The sequence below is a fragment of the Anas acuta genome, chromosome 10 (genome assembly GCF_963932015.1).
Source record: "Anas acuta chromosome 10, bAnaAcu1.1, whole genome shotgun sequence".
Taxonomy (NCBI): Eukaryota; Metazoa; Chordata; class Aves; order Anseriformes; family Anatidae; genus Anas; species Anas acuta.
The window spans coordinates 15706720-15728120 of NC_088988.1; the positions used below are offsets into that span (position 1 = coordinate 15706720).

The window sequence follows — 21401 nt, forward strand, 5'->3', positions numbered from 1 at the left end:
ACAAACAGGCTTGTGCTCTACTGAGCAAAGCATTGCAAAAACATTACACCGGTGCAACGGCGATCCTTGCAACTATGAAATGCCTCTTAAAGTGCCAGCTTTCCTAGATCACTGGAAATGTCAAGTATTTGCACTAAACTCTACAATAGAGGACCAATTAATTGCATTTCTTTGTGTGGCTAAAATTAAGAGAAGGCTATAGAGCTTCATGTGTGAGCTGACGTGTGGTATCACCACAATATGCCCACTATATAGCCTGATATAACATATGAAGTGTTAATCCTCAGAATTACAACACACAAAGGATAAACCTTATGCTTCAAGAGCTCCCTTTATAACATCTTCTGCTAAATTCTGCTAAATTCTAAATTTTCTTGCCCTCCCCATTCACCCTTTTCAGTGAAGCTTCTTGTTCTCTCTTCATATAGCAACCACTGCAATGACAAAAGGACCTTCCCTTATAATCATGTTATCTTACTTGACTCCATCAAAGAGCTGCTTATTTGCAGCACCTTAGATAAGTGCAAAACCGAATACAGAAATGGGCCCCTCAGATGAGAGTTCTGATGTTACGTAATGGTTAAAGAGAGCAGCTAATTGTGCTCTCTCCATCCAGTTCTGCACGCTGTACACCATTCTGTTTTGGTCACAACAAGCCATTAACTTTGGAGGATGTCATCAGAAGAGGAAATCTGAGTATATTTGGCAAACGCTGAACTCTTAGAAGACCAAAAGAGAGAGATTCTAGAATTACATTTTAAAAAACTATTAAAAATAAGATGATTGTATTTAACTTCGGTAGACTTAAGACTAACAAATTTTAAAGAAGACTTTTTTTTTTTTTCCAGAGAAATATGAAATTAATACAAAATAATTACAAGTTAAGGAAACTCCAGCAAGTAGATTGGTGTAATTTAGAAGTGGGAAGGAAGAAACAGCTGAGAGGTGACAAAAATCTTTTCAGAGCTGAAGGAGTCCCTAGAGAGCTGATAAAGGCTGCTCTCTCCTATGCCTCCTTCCAAAGATGCACGGAGCACATAGCTGTCCTTCCAGGAGCTTTCAATATATTGCATTAAAGTACCCTCAATCAATCCATCCGATTCCAAAGTCATGTATAAGAGTCATGGAAAGCGGTCCAGAGAAAGACAAAGTAAGGAAAAAAAGAGAAGGCCAAAAAGAGATTTTAGGGATGGCAATAACACCATCATAGCAGGTTGCCTTTTCTGAGGAAAATAAGGAAAAAAGTGAAATGCTGTACAAGAACACAGGGTTATAGCACGTGAAAACAAATGTAGATTTCAACCTCAGAACAGTTACAAAAATAATGATTCTAGAACAAGAACAATAAAAATTATAATCAGAAGTGCCAAAGCTGGAATAACACCAAAGAAACTTCAAGGAGCCTGACCGGGAAGACAGGTGTCTTGTCAATAAATACCGTAACAGAGGAAGGTTCATGCACAACTTCTTAAGTCATTTGCCCAAAGCAAATAGCAAGCAAATGAAAGTGTGAGAAATAATAGGATTCTTGTCTCCTACTCCCCACTTCCCTTAATGTTGCCATATGGTATCCATATCTGTGAGGATAAGCGGTACTTTGTACCCTGGTGTTTCAGTTTTCATGACACTTTACAAGTCTCATTGCTCATTTCACCACTTTCCACTAGCTACTCCTTAATGACACCCAGCCATTGCTTCCTTTGCTTGCCCGTAAAAACAACATACTCAGGAAATAATGAATGTATATTTGTCTCTTTCAAGTAACTGCAGCTCAGTTTTAACCATTTACTTTGCAATAAACTTTTTTTTTTCTTTTAAAGAGAGCTTTTTCCACAAAAAAAAAAAAGTCTCCATAATGGTCAGAATAAAATGTCTTTTTAAAAAATATACAAATAACAACCCATAGACTCATTTCTGAGCTACAACCTCCATGAATTCCCCCATGTTGGCAAAAAAAAACACAACCCACAAACACAGTAAATGCGACAACGAAGTACTCCATAGCTCATTCTGAGTCTTTGGCTCAAACAGAAACAGCCAGTGACTGGTGTAGTTCACAAAAAGACTATCAAATTACTTCTAACAGCAAATTGCTAGAGAAAATTCTCTGTTAGATGGAGTTACTTAAGAAGTTGCCGTGGAAACAAGAAAGAGTTGGGCCGGAGAGGAGCAGGGTAAGCTCACTGACAACAGCGTGCTCAAGTGCTCCAAGCCTGAACGGAACGAGCCACCCGAAGAGGCAGAGGCATCTGGGCTCCTCTCAAGTGTGCAGACGGTGGGCTCGAACCACTTGTCAGGAGTGAGCACGCTTGGTGAAGACGCAGGTAGACACTGAGGAGAAGCTAGAAGGGAAAATGAATCCTCCTGGGAGTACAGAAGCCAGGAAAGTACCTCAGGATGGGAAAAAAGAAATAATGCAATAAACGTGTCTCAGAGATTTACCTTCCAGCAGGGGAGCCTCTCTGCTTATTCTGTCAGCCCAGAACTCCTGTATAGTCTGTATGAGAAAATTCAGCATCCTCTGCATTAACATAACCTCTGAAGCAGGTATAAAGATTTGTGTTTAAAAACAGAATCTCTGTGTAAGACTCAACAGTTTGAGGTGTTTTAAAATATGGTAAGGTAAAGCTTAATATTGCTGCAGCCTTGGGAAACAGAACCCTGTTCATAATAAGTTACGAGAAACAAGATTTTGGGGAAAACAGAAATCCTTCTCCTTCCAGATCTTCATAGAGTTATGAAGCCTCTTCCATCCTCAGGTCATTGCGACTGCTCTGGAAACCATCCTACAGGGCTCTTTTTCTCTGTATTTACAGTTTGCACTGTGTTCTACAATATGGCCTAGGAATCATATTAAAGTTTTTCACCATTAAATGGTGAACTTTCACGTGAATAACATCTAAAGAAACCCAAGCTGGACTTACATTTTGCAGAATACTATATAATTAATATAGCAAAAGGAAAGGATTCACCACTGCTCATAAGAATTCATTTGTCCAGGGAATTTTTTTCATCCATCCTTTCCTTTACTTGACAAGACAGAAAATAGATTTTGCTGGCTATGTTTAATTTCCACAGCTGTCATTGTGATCTAAAACATTTATATTGGAGCAATCACATATATCCTCAGGAAACCAAGAACTGGAGGACCAGTTGAAACTCCATACCTACCTACTATCTTCTGACCCAAGTGGTGTCTTCTATTCAGAAGTTGTACTGTACAAATAGACGCTAAAATGTTTTTTGATTAAAATATATTTGAAAAAATGCAAGTAATTCTTTAAATAGCAAACGTTGACATGGCTCATATAGGCATACTGACTTATTGCAAGTATAAGACAAAGGAGATAAGATGGTTAAATTAATAGAGATACTTGGTTTTCTGATGTACATGTTTCCACTTACTTCAAGTAGCATGCTGTGACTGGGTAGTAACTAATTTAATTGTATGAATTTTGCTTATGGAAGGAGTCAGAAGAAGAGCATCACAGATCCGCAGTAACACATTCACAGCCCTAGTGACTAGAGTCCTGTTATTTGCTGAAGTACTATGAAGTACTATGCCAGCTTTTGAAACAGTTGTTTTGCAAAGAGATTACAGCACTTCTGCAAATAATCATGGTTCAACCCATATAAAGAAATAGTTGTTTGTGACATGCAAGAAGGAGTCAAGTAGATTTCAGCAGACTTTGAAACAGGACCATCAAAATTACAATATAATATGTATTTACACATAATATAATCATCAACATAAAGCTGCTACGTAAGTTTCTACAGTTGTACCAGCCAAGTCAGAAAACAACTTGCTCCATCCTTCCTGATAGTTACCAAGCTGGATCTTATTATTCAGATTTAAAGTGCTGATATTTATATTAGTTTAAGTTGCACCTTCAGCTGTATGTTCCCTGTCTTTTCTTGCTACTTGCTAATTCCTTCTCTCCCCTTTTGGAGTAATAAAAATGGATTTACACCAAACTAGTAACAAGTTTTACAAAAACACTTTCTGGCTTTAATCAGGCAGCTCATCACTTAAAATTTCACACAGGCACACTGTTGTAAATGTTCTATCCATAGACCCTCAGGCTGAACTTTATGCTATAGCAAGGTCATAAAAGAACAACTTTTTTCAAGAAAGGTGATTTGTAAGTGTGTCAGCAGACAAAACCATTTTTGACATATAAAGAGAAAAAAATACATTCACACAGCACAATCTGCACAGCTTGTTATTTTAGTTTACATGTTGTTTTTCCAGAGCGAGACTATCAAATGCTACAGTCAACAAGGTAAAGTTTAATAGACAAAAATTCAGATATTCCTATTAATACCTTCTTATTCAGACAAAATACCAACCCTGGTATTTTGCTCATGATTCCCATGAATACAGACTAAAATTAGACCTGCAATTTGAGAATCCTTTGATCCAGGAAAGCAAGCATTCTCCTTCCTGTTCTATCACTTACAGTAGCTCTTCTAACTTCAAGGAGCAGAGAGAAGGAAGGATAACTTTGAAAGATGAGACACTTGCACATTAACTTCATTATGCTGACTACAAATAAAGTTTAAAAAGTGTACTGACAGGTTCTAATTTATTAGTCTTCTCTTTCGTGTTATCTCTTGCACTTCCATGATTCTTTACAGTTCCATGATCTTTATTCTCATTTCTCTGTACTTTTTACTCTTTTTTCACCTTGTTATACTTTCTTTTTTTTCACACAATTGTTTTCCTTCCCTGTTCCTCTCTCTTTCCTGCTACTTATTTCCTCTTTTTTCCTCTTGCTCATCTCCCAAAACCACTTCAGACTTGACTTCTGCCTCCCACTGAACCCTCCTTCAAGTCCTTATGCTTTCCAAACATTTTGTAGTACCAGACTACTCTCTCTGCAGAAGTAGAGAAAAAACATTTCTAAGCTAAAATGCAACTACTGAAATGCGAGTGGAACACTAAAGGAACAAATGGGAAAAAGAAAAAAAAAAAAAAAAAAAAGGAATGAGGCCAGTGTAGTGCTTTGTATTTGTACAAGAGAAATAAAGCTAACCACAGGCCAGCAATTGAATGGCAGACAGCACTTAAAAAATCTTAAACAGAAAAGTCATGTAGGAAGCCACAGTGCTATATGCAAAGTTCTCCCTGGAGCATGTACAGGAAAAAAGTCCCCCTAAAATTTCTGCATGTCTGCTTTTCATCCCACAACATAGGACTAATTGTCCTCAGTGTCTGAGCCTGATTCTTTGCATTCTGGAGCAGAACAAATACTACATTTTCACCTATCTGTCACAGCAAACATGAAACATTTTGACAAAAGCAAAGCAGCACTAATCTTAGCACCTCACCAAGCTCTGAGCAAAACACCAGAGAGAAAAGCAGAGGGAAAGCTAACACCGACAGTAAAACAAAATCATCAAATGAATGGCTGGACAGGAGCACCTTGCCTCTGCGCTTCCACGTGCCTAATAGCAATCCTTTTTGTTGTAGAGCAATATCGAACACTCACAATTTTGGTACATAGATTAAACAGACTGTTATAATCTGTTTCACCTTTCTGACAGACTGAATGACTTCATCCAGCAGTTCGGGCATTAAGGCTATAGCTGGCAACTGAGTTAAAACAGAGCTTTTAGACACGAGTGAACCTAGGTTCCAGCTCTGCAAAATATACGTTGTTAACACTTGATCAGCCTAGTCTGATGCTGAGTTTTCTTAAAACACCAAGTCAAGATCAGTTATGCCTCTATTGGAAAATGCAGAGGCAGCCTATCAGATCCCCTTACCATTTCCAAGATTAGCATCATTTGAGCTGCAAACATACACTGAAGTTTGCAGCTTGAAATACAGACCCCACCGGGTGATCCACCCTCCTTTCATTCTTGGCTTCCTAACATCATCGTTTCCCTCCTTGCTCTTGGACTGCCTGCTTTGTTTATATACGATATTCAAGTCCTAATTGTTTCAGAGTTAGCAGTTATCAACACAGCATTCCTGTAACTGACTTCTAGCAGCTCCAGGCACTAGCAGAAAGGTTTTAAGAGTAGAAAAGTACCACAGAAGGAACTTTTGAAGGTCTTCCTAAATCCTCATACTCTTCCAGATTGGCATTAGATGTAACTCCCACAGCACGAAGAAACCTCCAGGTGGAACATCTACCTCAGCATCTGCAGTGGAGGAATATGCTATGGACATATTCATAATATTGAGTAAAGCCAGCGTCACAGCATACTTTGGTCAACCCTGATAATTGCTGTACATCACTGCAAAGTCTTTGAAGTTGGAGACAACAACTCAAAACCCCTGTAAAAAAATGAGTTATCTTGGAGTTGCTTTCATGTTTACACAAGCCCAGGTCTCTGTGCAAACAAAAAGCCCTCACTGCTTCCCACTTACCAGCTTCAGCCCTGGAAGCAGCACAGTTCAGCAGAACACAAGAAAGACCAGAGCTTTTAGAGCAAGGCTAGAAATATTTGGATAAGGGCAACTTCTGACCAGCCGCAAGCTTTGAAGAGTTCTGGCCCCTAAATTAGCTGTTCAATTCTGAAAAGTCAGTAACTGGGAGATCAGCTGACAGTGGGACAAAAACATAGACAGTATCTCCAAACCACCTGAAACATCAGCCATACATATTTATACATAAGGAGTGTGTATATGTATAAGCACATGTATATCCTCACGTACATATACATACATATACACACACACTGACTTGTGGGTATATCAACATATATGTGCGTGTGTGTATTAAATAAAGCCTTTTATGTAATAAATCAGCTCTCCAAAATGGAGAAGAATGAGACTCTTGGAGGAACTATTCATTGCAAAGAGATTTTACCTTCTAATGACTTCAGCTTGAACAGACTTGGGCCCCAAAGGAAGAAGGATGCTCTACTGTTCCCCGCCACCTTGAATTATCTCAAAGTAGCTTTCAGATAAAAATAGAAAACACAAACCCTTTAGGAGAAAAAATATCAAAGGCAGAAACCCTGCAAAAAGCCCAAATAAAATAATGCACCTTTGACCTCTGGCAATTCAAATAGAGTGTTAATCACCAAAGGATTAACACCCTCTGCATTATAAATAACATAACCAGTCATCAGGAAATTATAACACCCCATATAATCAAGAAACACTGAAGTCTACCAGAGAATTATGCACATGCAGTGCATAGATGAGAAACTAACTTGTATCAGTTCAGTAAAGTTCTGCAACTTCAAGAATTGTGGAGAACAGCACAGTTCTTAAACAAATAAACCTCCTTCCTTCTGTGTGTGTGCATCTCCATGTGTTTATGGACTTGCCAATCTTTTCAAAGTCCCTCAATATTTGGAATTGCTCAAGCTCCCTGTTCAGCTCCATAAGCACTTTCCTATTACAAGACTTCCCCTGCCCCATTTCTCCCAAACCACACCACTCTGTTTTGCCTGAGAGCCACTGCTTCCCTTTTTTTAAACTTTTGTTCCATCTCTAAAGCTTTTCCTGACAAGCCCATTTTCTATTCCCACTGTACCCAGACGTCCATTCCACCTATGCCTCCAGCTTCATCTTCCAACTACTACAGCCCTTTGATATTGCTGTCCCAGGAGTTCTCACTTATATTGCCTTTAGTGCTATATTCCTGTTAATAGGACTGCCACCACCTTCCCTAGCCCCCCAGGCAGGTGGCTTCCTCCTCACGAAGAACAGCAAGAACAACTCAGCTCAAATCACTAACTTGTAATCCTGTTTTCTGCCGAGACCCAAAGACCACAGGAGAGGAGATCCATATCCGTCCTCACAGTCACACCACACCAGGCACCTTCTTCCAAAGAACGGTGAAGAAGGCAGGGTCACAGCATCTGGTGACACATCTGCAAGCAGGCAAAGTGAGTTGGGATGAACATGGACAGCTCTTTTCATGTATACAAATGTTAACTGGATAGGGGGGGGTAAGCTTTTTCAGTATGAGAAACCTTTCCAGACTAAACTGCATTACAATTTCTCCTTTAGATCTTCACTAGAAAAGACACGCTCCTTGGATTCGCTTCTTGACATTACAGAACAACTAGGAAGTTTCACCTTTTTCAAACCCACTCTAAAACCCCACCAGATTTCTCCAGCCTTGCATCATTTCACAACTATGAAACAGTTTTCAACTGAAATATACTTAAAGGCTGCTCCGTAAGAAAAAGCACAGCTTAATTAAGTTAACTAAGCTGATTAAGCCATGCTCTTTCACCCATTACAGGAAGTATTTAGCCCTGGAGCCATCCTCACAGGCACCTCACAGAGCGTATGACATGTTTTCTAGAGATACTGTATGTATTTAGTCACTGTGGAAGGGGAAGAAAAAAAAAAAAGGCAAACACCCCATATGTCAGCATGCCAACAAAAGAATAGGAGAAGTATCAGCAGATAAAGCAGCTGTTTACATCCCATTCTTGTCTGGAAGGTAGGTATTGCATTACAAGGGAATGAACGAAGGAAGAGAACATTACCCAACACCTCAGATCTGGCTGTTGTAAAATAATGGCAGCAGGAACACTCTCCGAAGTCCTCAGTCTCCTATATTAGTATTGAGATTTTTGTATGTTTACAAAGAACTCTGACAAATGGATTTAAAATTGAATAGATTATAGCAGCCTTGTTTTTAAACAATTAAGATTAATCTCTCTCCTTTATTGTATCTAAATGAGTTTATATCATGAAAAGAATTCTTTAAAATTTTCAACCCTTTCAAAATGTCTAAAAGCAATTTCTAAAATAAAGACATAGCTAACTAGCATTATGCTTATCTTGGCTGTTGCTGGTATAAGGGTGCTGCTCTGTGTCTCAGAAAGATTTCTGGCAGGGTGAGAAAACCTGGTCCGTTTCAGAGACTTTCCTGGGACCTGTCTGAAGTGTCGACAAGCAACGAAGCTGAATATTAATACACTCTCCATCATCAAAAGCTGTTGCATACCCAAAGGATGAGAAATATTTTAATCAGCTTTCAGCTTGTCTAGTACAAGTCAGTTTATTCCTTCGGGATTATACATCTATGTGCTCAATTTTTGTCTTCGCATGCTCTCTCTCTATGACTTTTGAAACTAGCAGTAAAGAGCCTAAATCGGCTGTTTGGTTGGAAAAAGCCAGCTAATGCTGTGATTCAATTACAGCATTTTACATTCAACAAGAAAATCTAGCAGATGAAAAGCAAAGAAAAGAATTGAGAAGTCAGTCCCGTATAGTGTTTTTTTTTTAACAGCAGTGTTTTCTTCAATATTTTTGTCAGTCTTATGAGTTTTCAAGACTGATGTGTCTGATGTCTTGGCCATCATCCCCGCCCCCACGCTTCCTAAGGTCTGGCACTGTAAACTCACAATTCCTCTGTGAAATGACCACTGCTGGAACTGACCATGACCACATGCATGTTTTATGAACACGCACACCAACTATGTCTTCCATGAAAGCTAAGATCAGTAATGAAATAATGGTCCAAAAAACCTTGAATATAAAACTGTCATTGCATAATGTCACTGAGAGACAAAGTCAGTCAGCCTTGAGGTTGCACTGTCAAAGACACCACCTACATGAGAAGGCTTTTAATTTTTTTATTCCTTCCAAAAGCATCGTAACATTTCAGACTAACAGAGCCAGGACCTCTATTGGCCTTCGCGTTGAGCATCGACAGAAATGCAACACAGAATTTCATGTCACTTCATCCCTGCTTCCCTGGGAATAGATGTATTACCCACTGCACATGTAGTATCGCAGTACTCTCATCCTTCCCAAAACAGAAGAGAAAATAGAAATATAAAGCTTAGCTGCTGAAAGATTTTCAACTTCTGGTGCGCATTAAGGAATTATGGGAAGTACGACCTCTGTGTACTTTGGCACCAGACAGCATCAGCATAAATTGGTTTGTACAGGCTAATCTTAATTTCTATCCAAATCCTCCACCAGAAATATAACCAACCATTAGTTTTGAGAAGAGTAGTGAGTTCTGAGGTTGCAAATAATTTCAGCACAGGAACTCATATTTCATGAAATGGAAGCAGGAAATTGGACAGAATATGAGAACAAGTAGTCGAGGAGGACAACGAGTAAGTTTACTCTGCCGTAGGTCTGAGTTACAGGAAAACACCTTCCAGTTCCACACCGAGTCCCACCACATCCTTGTCAAACAACTGGGCTTCTAGCTAGCTAACAAATCCTTTGAGGCTTTAATCCATTAGCATGTAGCAAAAAAGCTTGGAGACTGAGCTAAAACATAATTAGTAGAGTACATACACTACATATATAGACACATATATATCAAATAAACAGTTTATTACACATCAATCCCTAGGCAGCTAGACAATATGAACTGCTCCAGACGTGATTAGTGCACTTTCCAAAATCCAGCATGGTAAACATTCAGACAGGTTCATCTTGAGCAGAGCTGTGAGAATTATATAGAGGTCAGATTCGCTAGCAGACCAAGGAGATCTTCCAAAACCTGATGGTGACTAGGGACATTTGACAAAAGCCAGTAATTATTTTCCAGCTGCTGAATAGTAAACATTTTTTATGTGTACAGCTTCAGGATTATTGAGCAGAATGATGTGCTGTCCCTGGAAGTGTCCAAGACCAGGTTGGACAAGATCCTGGGCAAAGTGGGTGGCATCCCTGCCCACGGCAGGGGGTTGGAACCAGTTGGTCTCTAAGGTTCCTCCCAAGCCATTCTATGATTGCATGTGTAGTAAGAAATGAAAAGTGCAAAAAAGGGTTTACCCCAAAACTGCTGAGAGCCACAATTGGAGGCAATCAGGGTAAGCCAGAACAAAGTAAACTCCAGCGAAGTAAACTCATACTTCTGTGGACAGAACTTGTCCACCTGAAAATAAAAACAAAATACTTTAGATGCTGACCTAGTTAGACAGCTTCCAGTCATGGCAGGGGGAAGGCAGAAATTTGTGGGGTTCCTCCAACTGCAAAACATTCTCTCCCTGGGACACAGCAACTCTTTCAGTTATAATGAAAAAATCACAACCTCCTTTAGTTGAGGAGGAACTTAACATCACAGAATTCCTGCCACCTAAAACCAAAGTAAGACCTCAACGTTTTGATCTCCATGCTGATTTTGAAAACCATACTTAAGTTACTTGCACAAGTTAAACAGGTCAGTGAAAGAATTAGCACCTAATCCAACAGACCGTAATGCTTTCCATGGCCTATATCGAAGCCAAGTTTATTTCTTTATACATAAAATAAGAGCTGTAATTTTGATAAAAATGATGTAACTTTAAAACTACATTGCAAAACCAGTTTTACTCATGATCTCATTAGGAATTAGAGGCACTGATGACCAGATAAGAAAGAAAAGGTATCAGCACAGCAATGGCAACTTCTTGGAAAATACTACCTCCTTTGCACAGAACAGCCATGTGAAAAGTAAAACAGCTGTATTCCATTTTATAAAATGGACACAGTCACTAAATATGACAGCAATAAGGCCATGTTTTGAAATGCTCACTGTACTCAAAAACTCTCAGTAACATAGATGGTGACATTTTGGTCATACTGCCATTCGCTTTCACTTTCATTAGAAATAATTTTCCCTAGTCTATAAGGATTGCATTAAAATTATTCCTGCCAAACCAATGCAATTTAGTTTCAACACCAACCCAAACCTTCCTTCCTACCTATGTGATATGTTCAAAAACATATAGAACTTACAGACACAAACGTACAAATCTGCATCTGATCACTTCTATGATGGCCTCAGTGAGAACTAGAAATCATTTTCAATATAGTTGATAATTAATTTTATATGACTTACAGATACACAGGCATTTCAAAAATACAGAGTATTTTGAATTTCCAAAAACTGTTATTCTCCATGTGCAAACACTGTCTTTTATTGAGGTTTTGTACTAGGAAATGACTTTCAAAAACCATAAAAGGCATTGCAATGAATAGCTGGACAAGTAAAACAATAGCAAAACACAATACTACTGCTAATTGGTTTCCACTGCACACAATAAGCCTTATAAATAAATAAGCAAACTGTTGACAAAAAGATCCTTTGTTATTCCAGTACATGTTTATCCAAGGTTCTGCGGAAAAATGGTGAAAACAGCACAATTTTTAAATATAATCAACTTGGCTGCATCATACTGACTTCACTTTCGCTTAAATCATCCCAGTTCCCACTACCAATAAAGGGCAGCATCAGGTTCTAAACAAATCCTCCCAGCACTGACACGTATTCACAGGGATGCAGCAGGATCCATGATCTGGGCTTTTCTCTCTGCAACACAAGCTGGGTGACTTGCAGCACTTCCAAATGTAGTCTTATGCTCAGAACTCTTCCTCTGCTGTTCCTGCTGCTGAGAACTGCAAGCTATTGCCCCTGGTGCTATCCCCTATAAGCCACTTTGTTCTAAATGAAAATTTAGATGATCCAGGAGTTACATGAAGGAGTTAGATCATCACCGATTAGGAACCACACACCTGTGCATGTGTTTATGTGCGCAAGCATGTACAGACACATGCTCCTTGGACCAGCTCTGGCGAGCTATCCAGTCAGAGACCACTCCTACGTGATGCAGAACCCTGCTTGTCACTGGGCTCAGCTCAGACAGATCCTTTTATACAGCTCAAACACAAAACTGGGACATAACCTATATGCATGGCTTTGATTTCTGCTGATTGCGTTGCATGCACTTACGTTTTTAAATGCTAACACAGAGCTCATCATACCTACACGTATTTGCATGTACAACACGATGCACAACCACATAGGTCTGATTGTACACAACCACAGCAAAGACAGAAAGAAGCTTTACTACAGGAAGGGTTTAGCCCAAGACAATGGAATTTAGGCATTCACAATAGGCTCACCAAAGAACAGCAGTGTGCACGAGAACACGGACAAACAACCTCCCAACCCAGGTGTGAACACACCTAGACGGGGACACAGCGGGGCAGCGTGCGCACCTCCGGCACCAAGCAGGCAGCACAGCAGCACCCTCCAGCAGCCCCACAGCTGGGCCAGCCACCCATGGCCCTCCTGCCCGTGCTGTCAGAAACCCACCTCGCCTCCCCGTGGCACATACATCGAGGTAGCCTGCCTGAAACTTTCCCTGGCTCATGCCACTCGGCGTTACAACCTGAGATGTTTTCAGAGTCATTTTCACAGGACGCCGTGCGAGCTGGAAGGCTGCCCTCTTAGCAATTCCAGTTTATAATAGAAATGTTATAGTGCTTCATATCAACTCAGCTTAGATCTCAAGCAGCTCACAGAAGGGTTAAAAATAGAAAGTGCTATCCACTGGTTTGCTCTGATGTTCCTGTAGATATTGTCACTGGATGTATCCTCAGTAGAATTCTATTCAACACCTCTGTCTTTAAGTACAAAGCTGTAGGCTGTAGCAGCTTTAGGAAACATAAGTATCCTTTTTTCTGCTGCACAGTATCTGTGTGTGAAATTCTCTAAAGGGGTTTAAGTATTTACCCTGAACACTATCAGACAGTTTCTAAAATTTTCCTTATCCTGTTGCAAAAACACTTCAAAGAGAATCATAAACACAGTCCTTTGTGCTTTCAGCACACACTTTGTTTTGGAAGCTTAAGTCTGAATTCCCTCAGAATTGTAAATATTTTTTTTTTCTGAAAGATGTGCAATACAACTTTAAAAAAAAAAAAAAAAAAGATTGTCAGTGATTCTGCTGTATGCCACACAGTATCCTTTCGCCCATTTCTGATGGCTAAAAATATTGGGGTCAATGAAATCAGTGTCAAAAAATATTTTTAAAAAAGAACAAACTCCCCAGGATCAGGGTTTTCCTCTCGTTGTTGAGATAAAAGATACATTTCCAGGAATATCTGACTCCTCTTGTACATAAAATATAACCTGCCAAAAACACATTTATTTAAAGGGTCTGGCCTAAACAGATAAGAAGAGCCCCAAAAGACCAGAGATATGGCTAAAATTTAGGTCTTTGAGCTGCCATGTTGTGCCGACATTTCACAGCTCATTAGGCAAATACGATCACCCAGCACCACACGGCCCTCCAAGAACGAGTGTGACACTGCAATATCCCAAAGCACAGGGAGGAAGCTAAAAAAAGAAATTAAAATTATACCTCAGAATTTCTTGAATTTTGGCTGCCAAAATGACACTAATACAAATATAAGTTGCATTTTCTGAAAATGCTACCAGCCACCCAGCCTGTTTGTGAACCCCAAACCTTTTCATGCCCTCCACCCGCAGAGAATTAGCGAGCTGTTTGAAGTGCCAAAGTCTACAAAAAGCCAGCAAGATTCCTTTTAAAAGCATATTTTGTCTTACAGCTTATGGTGGTTATTCTGGAACCAAAATACCCTGATTTAAACACATATTTAAACGCTTGTTTTAATTTGGAAAAAAAAAAAAGAAAAAAAAAAAAAGAAAAAAGAAAGAAAAAAGAAAAAAGAAATATATTATGGCCCTGGGCTGAGATTTCGTAGCTCAAGTTTCAGCCCAGACTCAATTCTAACTGTCAGGCTCTAAGCCCCTGACAATAGTGGCTTACAGCAGAAACTATGGCATACTTCATACGCAGCAACAGAACCAAATAATGAAACAGACCTCAAAAAGGAAAGAAAAATAATTTTACGTGGAAATATCTTCGCTCTCTGATTTCAATTCAGTTGTATAAACTGATAAAAATGTACCATAGAGAATAACTATAAAAATAATATGATGAGTTAATGGTTTTTTTTTTTTTTTTTATGTACAAATCAAGATGAAACAGTTGTGCAGAGACATCAGTTTGTTGAATGCCACTTTGCTCACTGTAACTACACAGAAAGCACACGCTGATGTTTATAGATTGCATTTGGAAATTAAAAGGTATGCTGCATATCAGTATCATTAGCTATAATTTAGGATTCCAAAAAGTGAAACAAAAGGTTTAACAATCACTTTTGTGTTTCACTTATACCATTAAAAATCAGGTTTTTAAGATCTATGTTTCGTTCCTTTAAATAAATCCTTTAGACTAGGCAAACGGTTATGCTGCTAAATACACTAAATCACTCATTTTTCTTTACGTTTTAGAACTACAATTTTCATCATCTTGCCAAATTCCTGCATAAATAGGTAGGATTAAATGGAGCCTAGCCTACCTAACATAATTATATATGTTGTGATTTTATACTGCAATGAAACTGATACATTTTAATAATCCCAGTCTTGGCTCTTACCCACCAAAGTCAATAAAGGTTATTAAGGCCAACTGCCATATAAATACATTGCTACATTGCTAAATGGACTGTCAAAGCAGGAAATACAATTCATACCATATAGCACTACCAGGAGCATCTTTTTTTTTTAAAAAAAAAAAAAAAGGAACACTGGATATGTAAAAAAAAAATCTTTAAAGATTTGGCATTTGAGTACAATCATATATGTTTACTTTTCATTCCAGAGATTTACATTTTACTTTTTCAAATGTGAATCAACCTAAAACAAAATAAACAAAAAAAGACCGTAGGACTTCTACAGCTCTTACTGATTTGGCACGGCGTTAAAACATTTTCATAGCTAAAATAAATGTCAGATTGCAAGGTTTGCATGATATCAGACCCTGAGAGACAAATTGTCTCTCCACTGAATCTCAGAACAGCTTCAGCAAGACTTCCTCATATCACATGAGATTTCAGCTTTTCAGACTTCTCTTTACCCAGAAAGCAAAGCTTGTACAGTCTTTTTTTTCAAATGGTAACTCTCCCTTTGAATTCAGCAAGCATTTATCCTGATGTTGCACATGATAACGTGTTAATCTTGGATGACTTTTAAAAAAAACTCAAGGATTTGAATAGCCTTCGTATTTCCAAGGGAGGGGGGGAAAAGAGAAGAAGATTGGTTAAACTGCTTTAGATTTAGTGGTTCATAAATTCATGAGGTAATATTGTGGGAAATGTGATGTTTTATCAGAATGTCATTCAAATGAAAGGTTTAACATTTACATCACAAGAGCAAGCTCTAAGTAAAACTATCCGCAGGGAAAGAAATGCCAGGACTAAACATTATTATAAAACTGTGTGCTTGCCACAAAGTACAAAAATATTAAATAGAGCCCAAAGGTTTGAAGACCCTGGGCTTAACTTCCTGAGGTATCATACTTTGCTGCAATATTGGAACAATTACAATTAACAGAAGCAGAAATTTTGGAAAACGCTTTTTTTTTTCTTCTTTAAAACCCTATTGCTAAACAAAGGAAAAAAAAAAAAGGCACACATCGAACCCCAGACTGACTCTTGTATCACTCTAAACACACACATAAAATTTAAGTCAAGAGTTGTTCAGCTCACACACAAGTGTAGGAAAAAATACATTATTTTCCTTTACAAAATAGTTCCTTTTAAGCAATAATACTCTACTGAGACAAGATCAACAACCGCTAAGGCATTTATAATTTAACCATTTTTCCACATTATATAGGTGAAGTTTTTATTTTATTATTTTTACTTTTTAAAGAATCATGCAGTTAAAGTTATAAATTTGGAGGAAAAACACTGACTGTAGACTACTGGGTACCTTCAGAAATACCTTTTTGATTTAACTTAATGCTGTGGAAGCTAAGCATGCACCAAAACACTGCACTTTTTATGTTAAATTGCTGTTGAATTTGTTAACCCACAATTGATTTCCTGTGTTATGGAATCTTAGAGATTACAGCTAACTTGAAGCAACAGGGATAATTCTTGATGTTAATGCTACATTTCTATGTATTTTTATTAAGTCATTGCTCGCTCTTGCATTAAAACTGCAGCTCAACATTGCCCCCTACTGTCCCTTTGTGAAACTAAGGACAAAACGTAGGTTAAAACCCAAAAATCCCACCCCACCTCCAAGTCCAAAATACAGTAAGCAGCTCATTTACCTAAGAGACTCAACAATACAGACATTCCCAATTAACATTCTCTTCTGTCTCCTTCAATAGCTGAAATTAATTGTGATTAATGCATTATAAGTCATAAAACTTTAAAGCAATTTTTAAAATTTAAATTAGAAGCAGCTTCTGTCTTGGCCCGACCGTCAGTTTGCTGATAAATATCATCGTGAGGCCTGTTGAAAGGAGATACACTGACGCCACCATGTTTCTAATTAGAGACACATGGCAATGTCACACCAATTGCAGAAAACCTAACCCTTGAGAATTCCTGAGTTTGCTGTTTTTCCATGTTCTCAACACACAATGGATATAAAATAACAATCAAACATTCTTGTCTCTACTTCATCTAAGCCTCTGTTACAAGAGGGTAAGTTGTCATTTGAAAGAAAAACAAACCAAATCATTTTTTTTAAATGATAAAGGTCATTCAAGATTAGTTGAGTTTCAGCACATGAGAACACAAAAATGAGGCAAAAACAAAAATAAACAAATCATAAATCTTTTTCCCTTTTTTTGGAAGAAAGTCTAACATTCACCGATTCCTTGCAGCAACTGATTTCACATATAAAAATTCCACTTTTCCTCACTCATTTTCCAGGTCTGAATCCAGCTGTTGCCAGAAAAGCTTCCAAATTCTTGTGAACAGGTTAGAGAGCAATAAGATTTCCCTCAAAACTCCGTAACAGATTATTGTGTCATCATACCTCTGGGATTTCAAAAACACCTCTAATACAAATTATATTCAGTGTGCTCAGCCACATTACAAACTTTTCCAAGACATGTACGGATGAGTTGAAGCTTACACTGTGAGCAGCAATGGCACAGAAGCAGCTTCTGATGGAGATGGAAGGATACCAGCACGACACGTTTCTGATGTAGTTCTCCTGCATGCAGACCTAGAAGCAGGCATGCTGGCAAGTGTGTCATACACTTAGCAAAGTCCCCCAGGCTGAGTCTCTACTTAGACAGCAACAGCAAGTGGGTTAACAGTGGTCACTGACTCACTCTCACTATCAAGGAAGGCACAGATGTACTTTCAAATATAGAGCAATTACCACAACTATAAGGATTCAAGAAACTAATCACCTCTAGCTAGTTGTAGCCATCGCGTAATTGTGCATGTGCACTACCAACAGCCAGCTGTACCTTCAGCTCATCGGGTTTTACTTTCACCTTCACCCAGATACATTCACAACTGTTGTGATGGCAAAGGGTGCACTGTCTATCTTGCTGTTTCATGACCAGGTGGCATTGCACAGTTTCAGGTACTAATGTGTGATGCAATATCTGCCTGTCACCTTCTGGCATTGTCAAACTTTAAAAACAAGTGAAGTCAGGAAACAACTGAAATCTCCTCTTGGTTTTTGGTTCTAATTTTGCTCATATTTCTTTTATTTCTCTCCCCCAGTAGCAAAGAGATCGCAGGATTATACTGATTCTACTTTTCAGATGTTCTGAATAAAGCAAAAATTCTGTTGCTACAGAACAGTTAAAAACCTAACTGTTAGTGCTCTCAGAATTAAGCTCTAAAAGCTTCAGACTATAAAACCAGTACTTACCATAGTCTCCATTTTTCTCCAATATTCTTCCAATTTAGCCATTGGCTTAAGCCACCAATCAGTGCACTTCAAATACCGCTTGCCTTGAAACCAAAACTGCCTGAGCCACTCAAATTCAACCTGCAAGAGAAAAACACATGGTTGCATGAATAATCTGTTTTTATTATCTGTTTTTATTATTATTATTATTATTTATTTATTTATTTATTTATTTTTCTTTTTTTTTTTTTCTGGGCAGGAATGGGGTAGTACATGAATCCAGATATACCTAAACAGCCCCAGCAAAGGAGAAAGTTACTGGAGTATTTATTTCTAAACGTACCTTTACACCCCATTGTTATTTTTATTTAGTTATATGAAGGATGGAAGAAACTTTCAGTAAATAAACTGTGCTAGAATACAGCCTTCCCAATTGCTATGGAACAAGCGCATAGTTTTATAATGACACACAGTTTCTCATAGTTAACCAAATAATCTAGTTACCAAACAAACTACCAAAAACTTTAGGATTAACTGAGTCTCAGTGCTCAGCTGTGGCCAGGCTCGTGCTCCCTCTACTGGAACTGCACTTAAAGCAAAAATTTGCCAATGATATGTATGCGGGAAAAGTAAGGCTAAAAAGCAAGTTTTGGCTTTTCAGGGTGTTAGTAGTAACATGTCCCAATTGTTTTTCTAGCACTAGGCTTGTGTGGCAACTGTGCTTAACAAAGAAAACATTATCCCAATGAAGCAATAAAAATTTAATCAGGAACACTGTTATACTTTTATTTAGAATATGAAGCAGAAAATATTGTAATACTTTGCTAGTTTGGGGTGTTGTTTTTTTTCCAAATCATATATGGGTGGCCCTTTAGGTTTAAACACATGAGAAATATTAGCTTTTAATATACGATAAATATATATAACTCATCAAATATTCATTAAGCAAAATAATTTCATTTATCCTAATTCCTGCTGAGCCTTTTTCTTTAATGGCAATCCATGGTTCTGGTCTTTAGAATTATGTATTTATTTTTGTTGCGGTAGTTACGTTTCACATCAAGTTCAAAGCTACTTTAATCATTATTTGCTACCTCAAAGATTTTGTTTATCCCTACTTGACACTGATGTTGGAAACAAAGAGAACCTGCCAAGGTGAAAGAATAAAGAAAACTGCCCAAAGCTGTCATCTAACTCTTTCTTTCCTGCAAGGCTATGGAAATCTGAAAGCGTTTCAGCTAACATTAAATGTTTGGTCAATACACATTAACGACTGCAGTAAAAGATACTTAAATGTGAAATGTATAAAAAGAACATTAGATCAACTCTTAGTAAAATATAACAACAAAATTAATTGGCAGACATAAATCTTAAAGATATTTTCAAAAAATTACTGCAAGCATAGTGGCTTCTTAGCACACAAGTTCAGTGACATACATCCTCCCTAGCAGTTTTCTTCTTCTGCTGTATAAACAAGATATGAAGTATCAAGTTCTGCTTCCCTAAAAATTATTATGCACCATTTTAGGATGGCTGAGCACACATCAACAGTTCAACTAGAGTTTGGAGTACTCACTGCTTTTTTCTTCTTTCTATTTTCTGGTCTCTTCCAATGAAAGGATGATAACACGTAATATCTTACAAATACGTTTCAGGAAATAGATCACATGAGGTCATTAACTAATAAAAAATTATTTAAAAAAAAATTAAAATGAAAGTTACAATATCATTCATCATGATAACAATCTATTTCAGTCAATCTGATTTCTAACTAATCATACTGATTTGTTACATTAATCTACATAATTTCAGTCTAAGTCAAGTCTGGCATCCTGACCAAATTCTAAACATATCTTGATCCCTTTCAGCATACACAAGAGGTAAGGGTTAGCAGTAGGACAGTTAATTTGCTGAAGGACTGTAACTGATCTCATCAGAGATCGGGGTACCAAATGGCAACGTGTGGCTGTTCAATGATAGCGATAACAATATAGGTAAAAATTTAGGCAGGGCTCTCAAAATCAGGTCCATATTCATCTGACAATACCTAAATTTAGCTCTAAACTGAGTTAATAGAAGAAGGGAAAAAATAGCATTTCATCCACAAATTCAGCCATCAAGCGCCTTGACAAAGGACTGCTCTGAACTGGTACCTCTGGCCAGGTAAGGGTTGATTCTGAAAACAAGTCATCTTGATGCATGGGTGACAATTTCTCTGTCACTATCCTTGCTTTAGACACCAGTAAGCACAAATCTCCAGATATTCCAATTATGCTGTTTGATATTTCAAAATTAACATGAACACTAAATTAACATTAATTTTTAAATTCTTTCATTGAACTCTAGTCACTAATCTTCTCCTGCAGGAAGAAGGCATCCCCTATTGGTTTGCCTCCTTCCACCTCCTTACACGAATTAGAGCTATACCAGGAAAAAAAACACAACAGTACACACGGAAGAGAGAAAAACTCAATTCTAGCCTTACTGGGACTCAAGATACATGACATTCATCTTCCATGACAGGAGTCTCAGGTCAACTGTTCCTGACACGGATTTTGTCAAAGAGTTTTAGTTGGTGACTCCCGTATATTAGAGCTAACTTTAGTTCAGATCAGCAAGTAGTTTACATGACTGAACAGGACAAAGCCTAAACATATTAACACGTAAATAAAATACACACACTGCACATTTTAGGAAAACTTCTGTCTCCTGAGTCATTTTTCATTTGTGACTTACATCTGTGCAAGAAAGTTCAGAATCAGGCCTTATATGTCTAACCTCAACAGATTATTTTTTTTCAAGTTGTCCTTTAGCAATGATTAAAAGCCAATTTTAGGTTATAGTCAATACCGGGTAGTAAAAGGCCAACAGCAGCATTTGACATTTTGTGATGCAGTGCTCCTCGGTCAATTATTTAAAAGTATTGGTTATTAAATGCCACAGATGTAGGTGATCTATATTTTTGCTCTTCTGTCCTAGCCAGCCACCAAC

General features: G+C 38.0%; 1 protein-coding gene across 3 annotated transcripts in view; it reads right to left on the reverse strand.

Annotated features, from left to right (window-relative positions):
* Positions 1 to 21401, reverse strand: part of FTO (FTO alpha-ketoglutarate dependent dioxygenase) — a 242386-nt gene that overhangs the window by 151458 nt on the left and 69527 nt on the right. For all 3 annotated transcript variants that reach the window (XM_068692994.1, XM_068692993.1, XM_068692991.1), the window contains exon 7: positions 18432 to 18551. In XM_068692994.1, coding sequence (XP_068549095.1) covers positions 18432 to 18551 — 120 coding nt within the window. The remainder of the gene's footprint in view (positions 1 to 18431; positions 18552 to 21401) is intronic.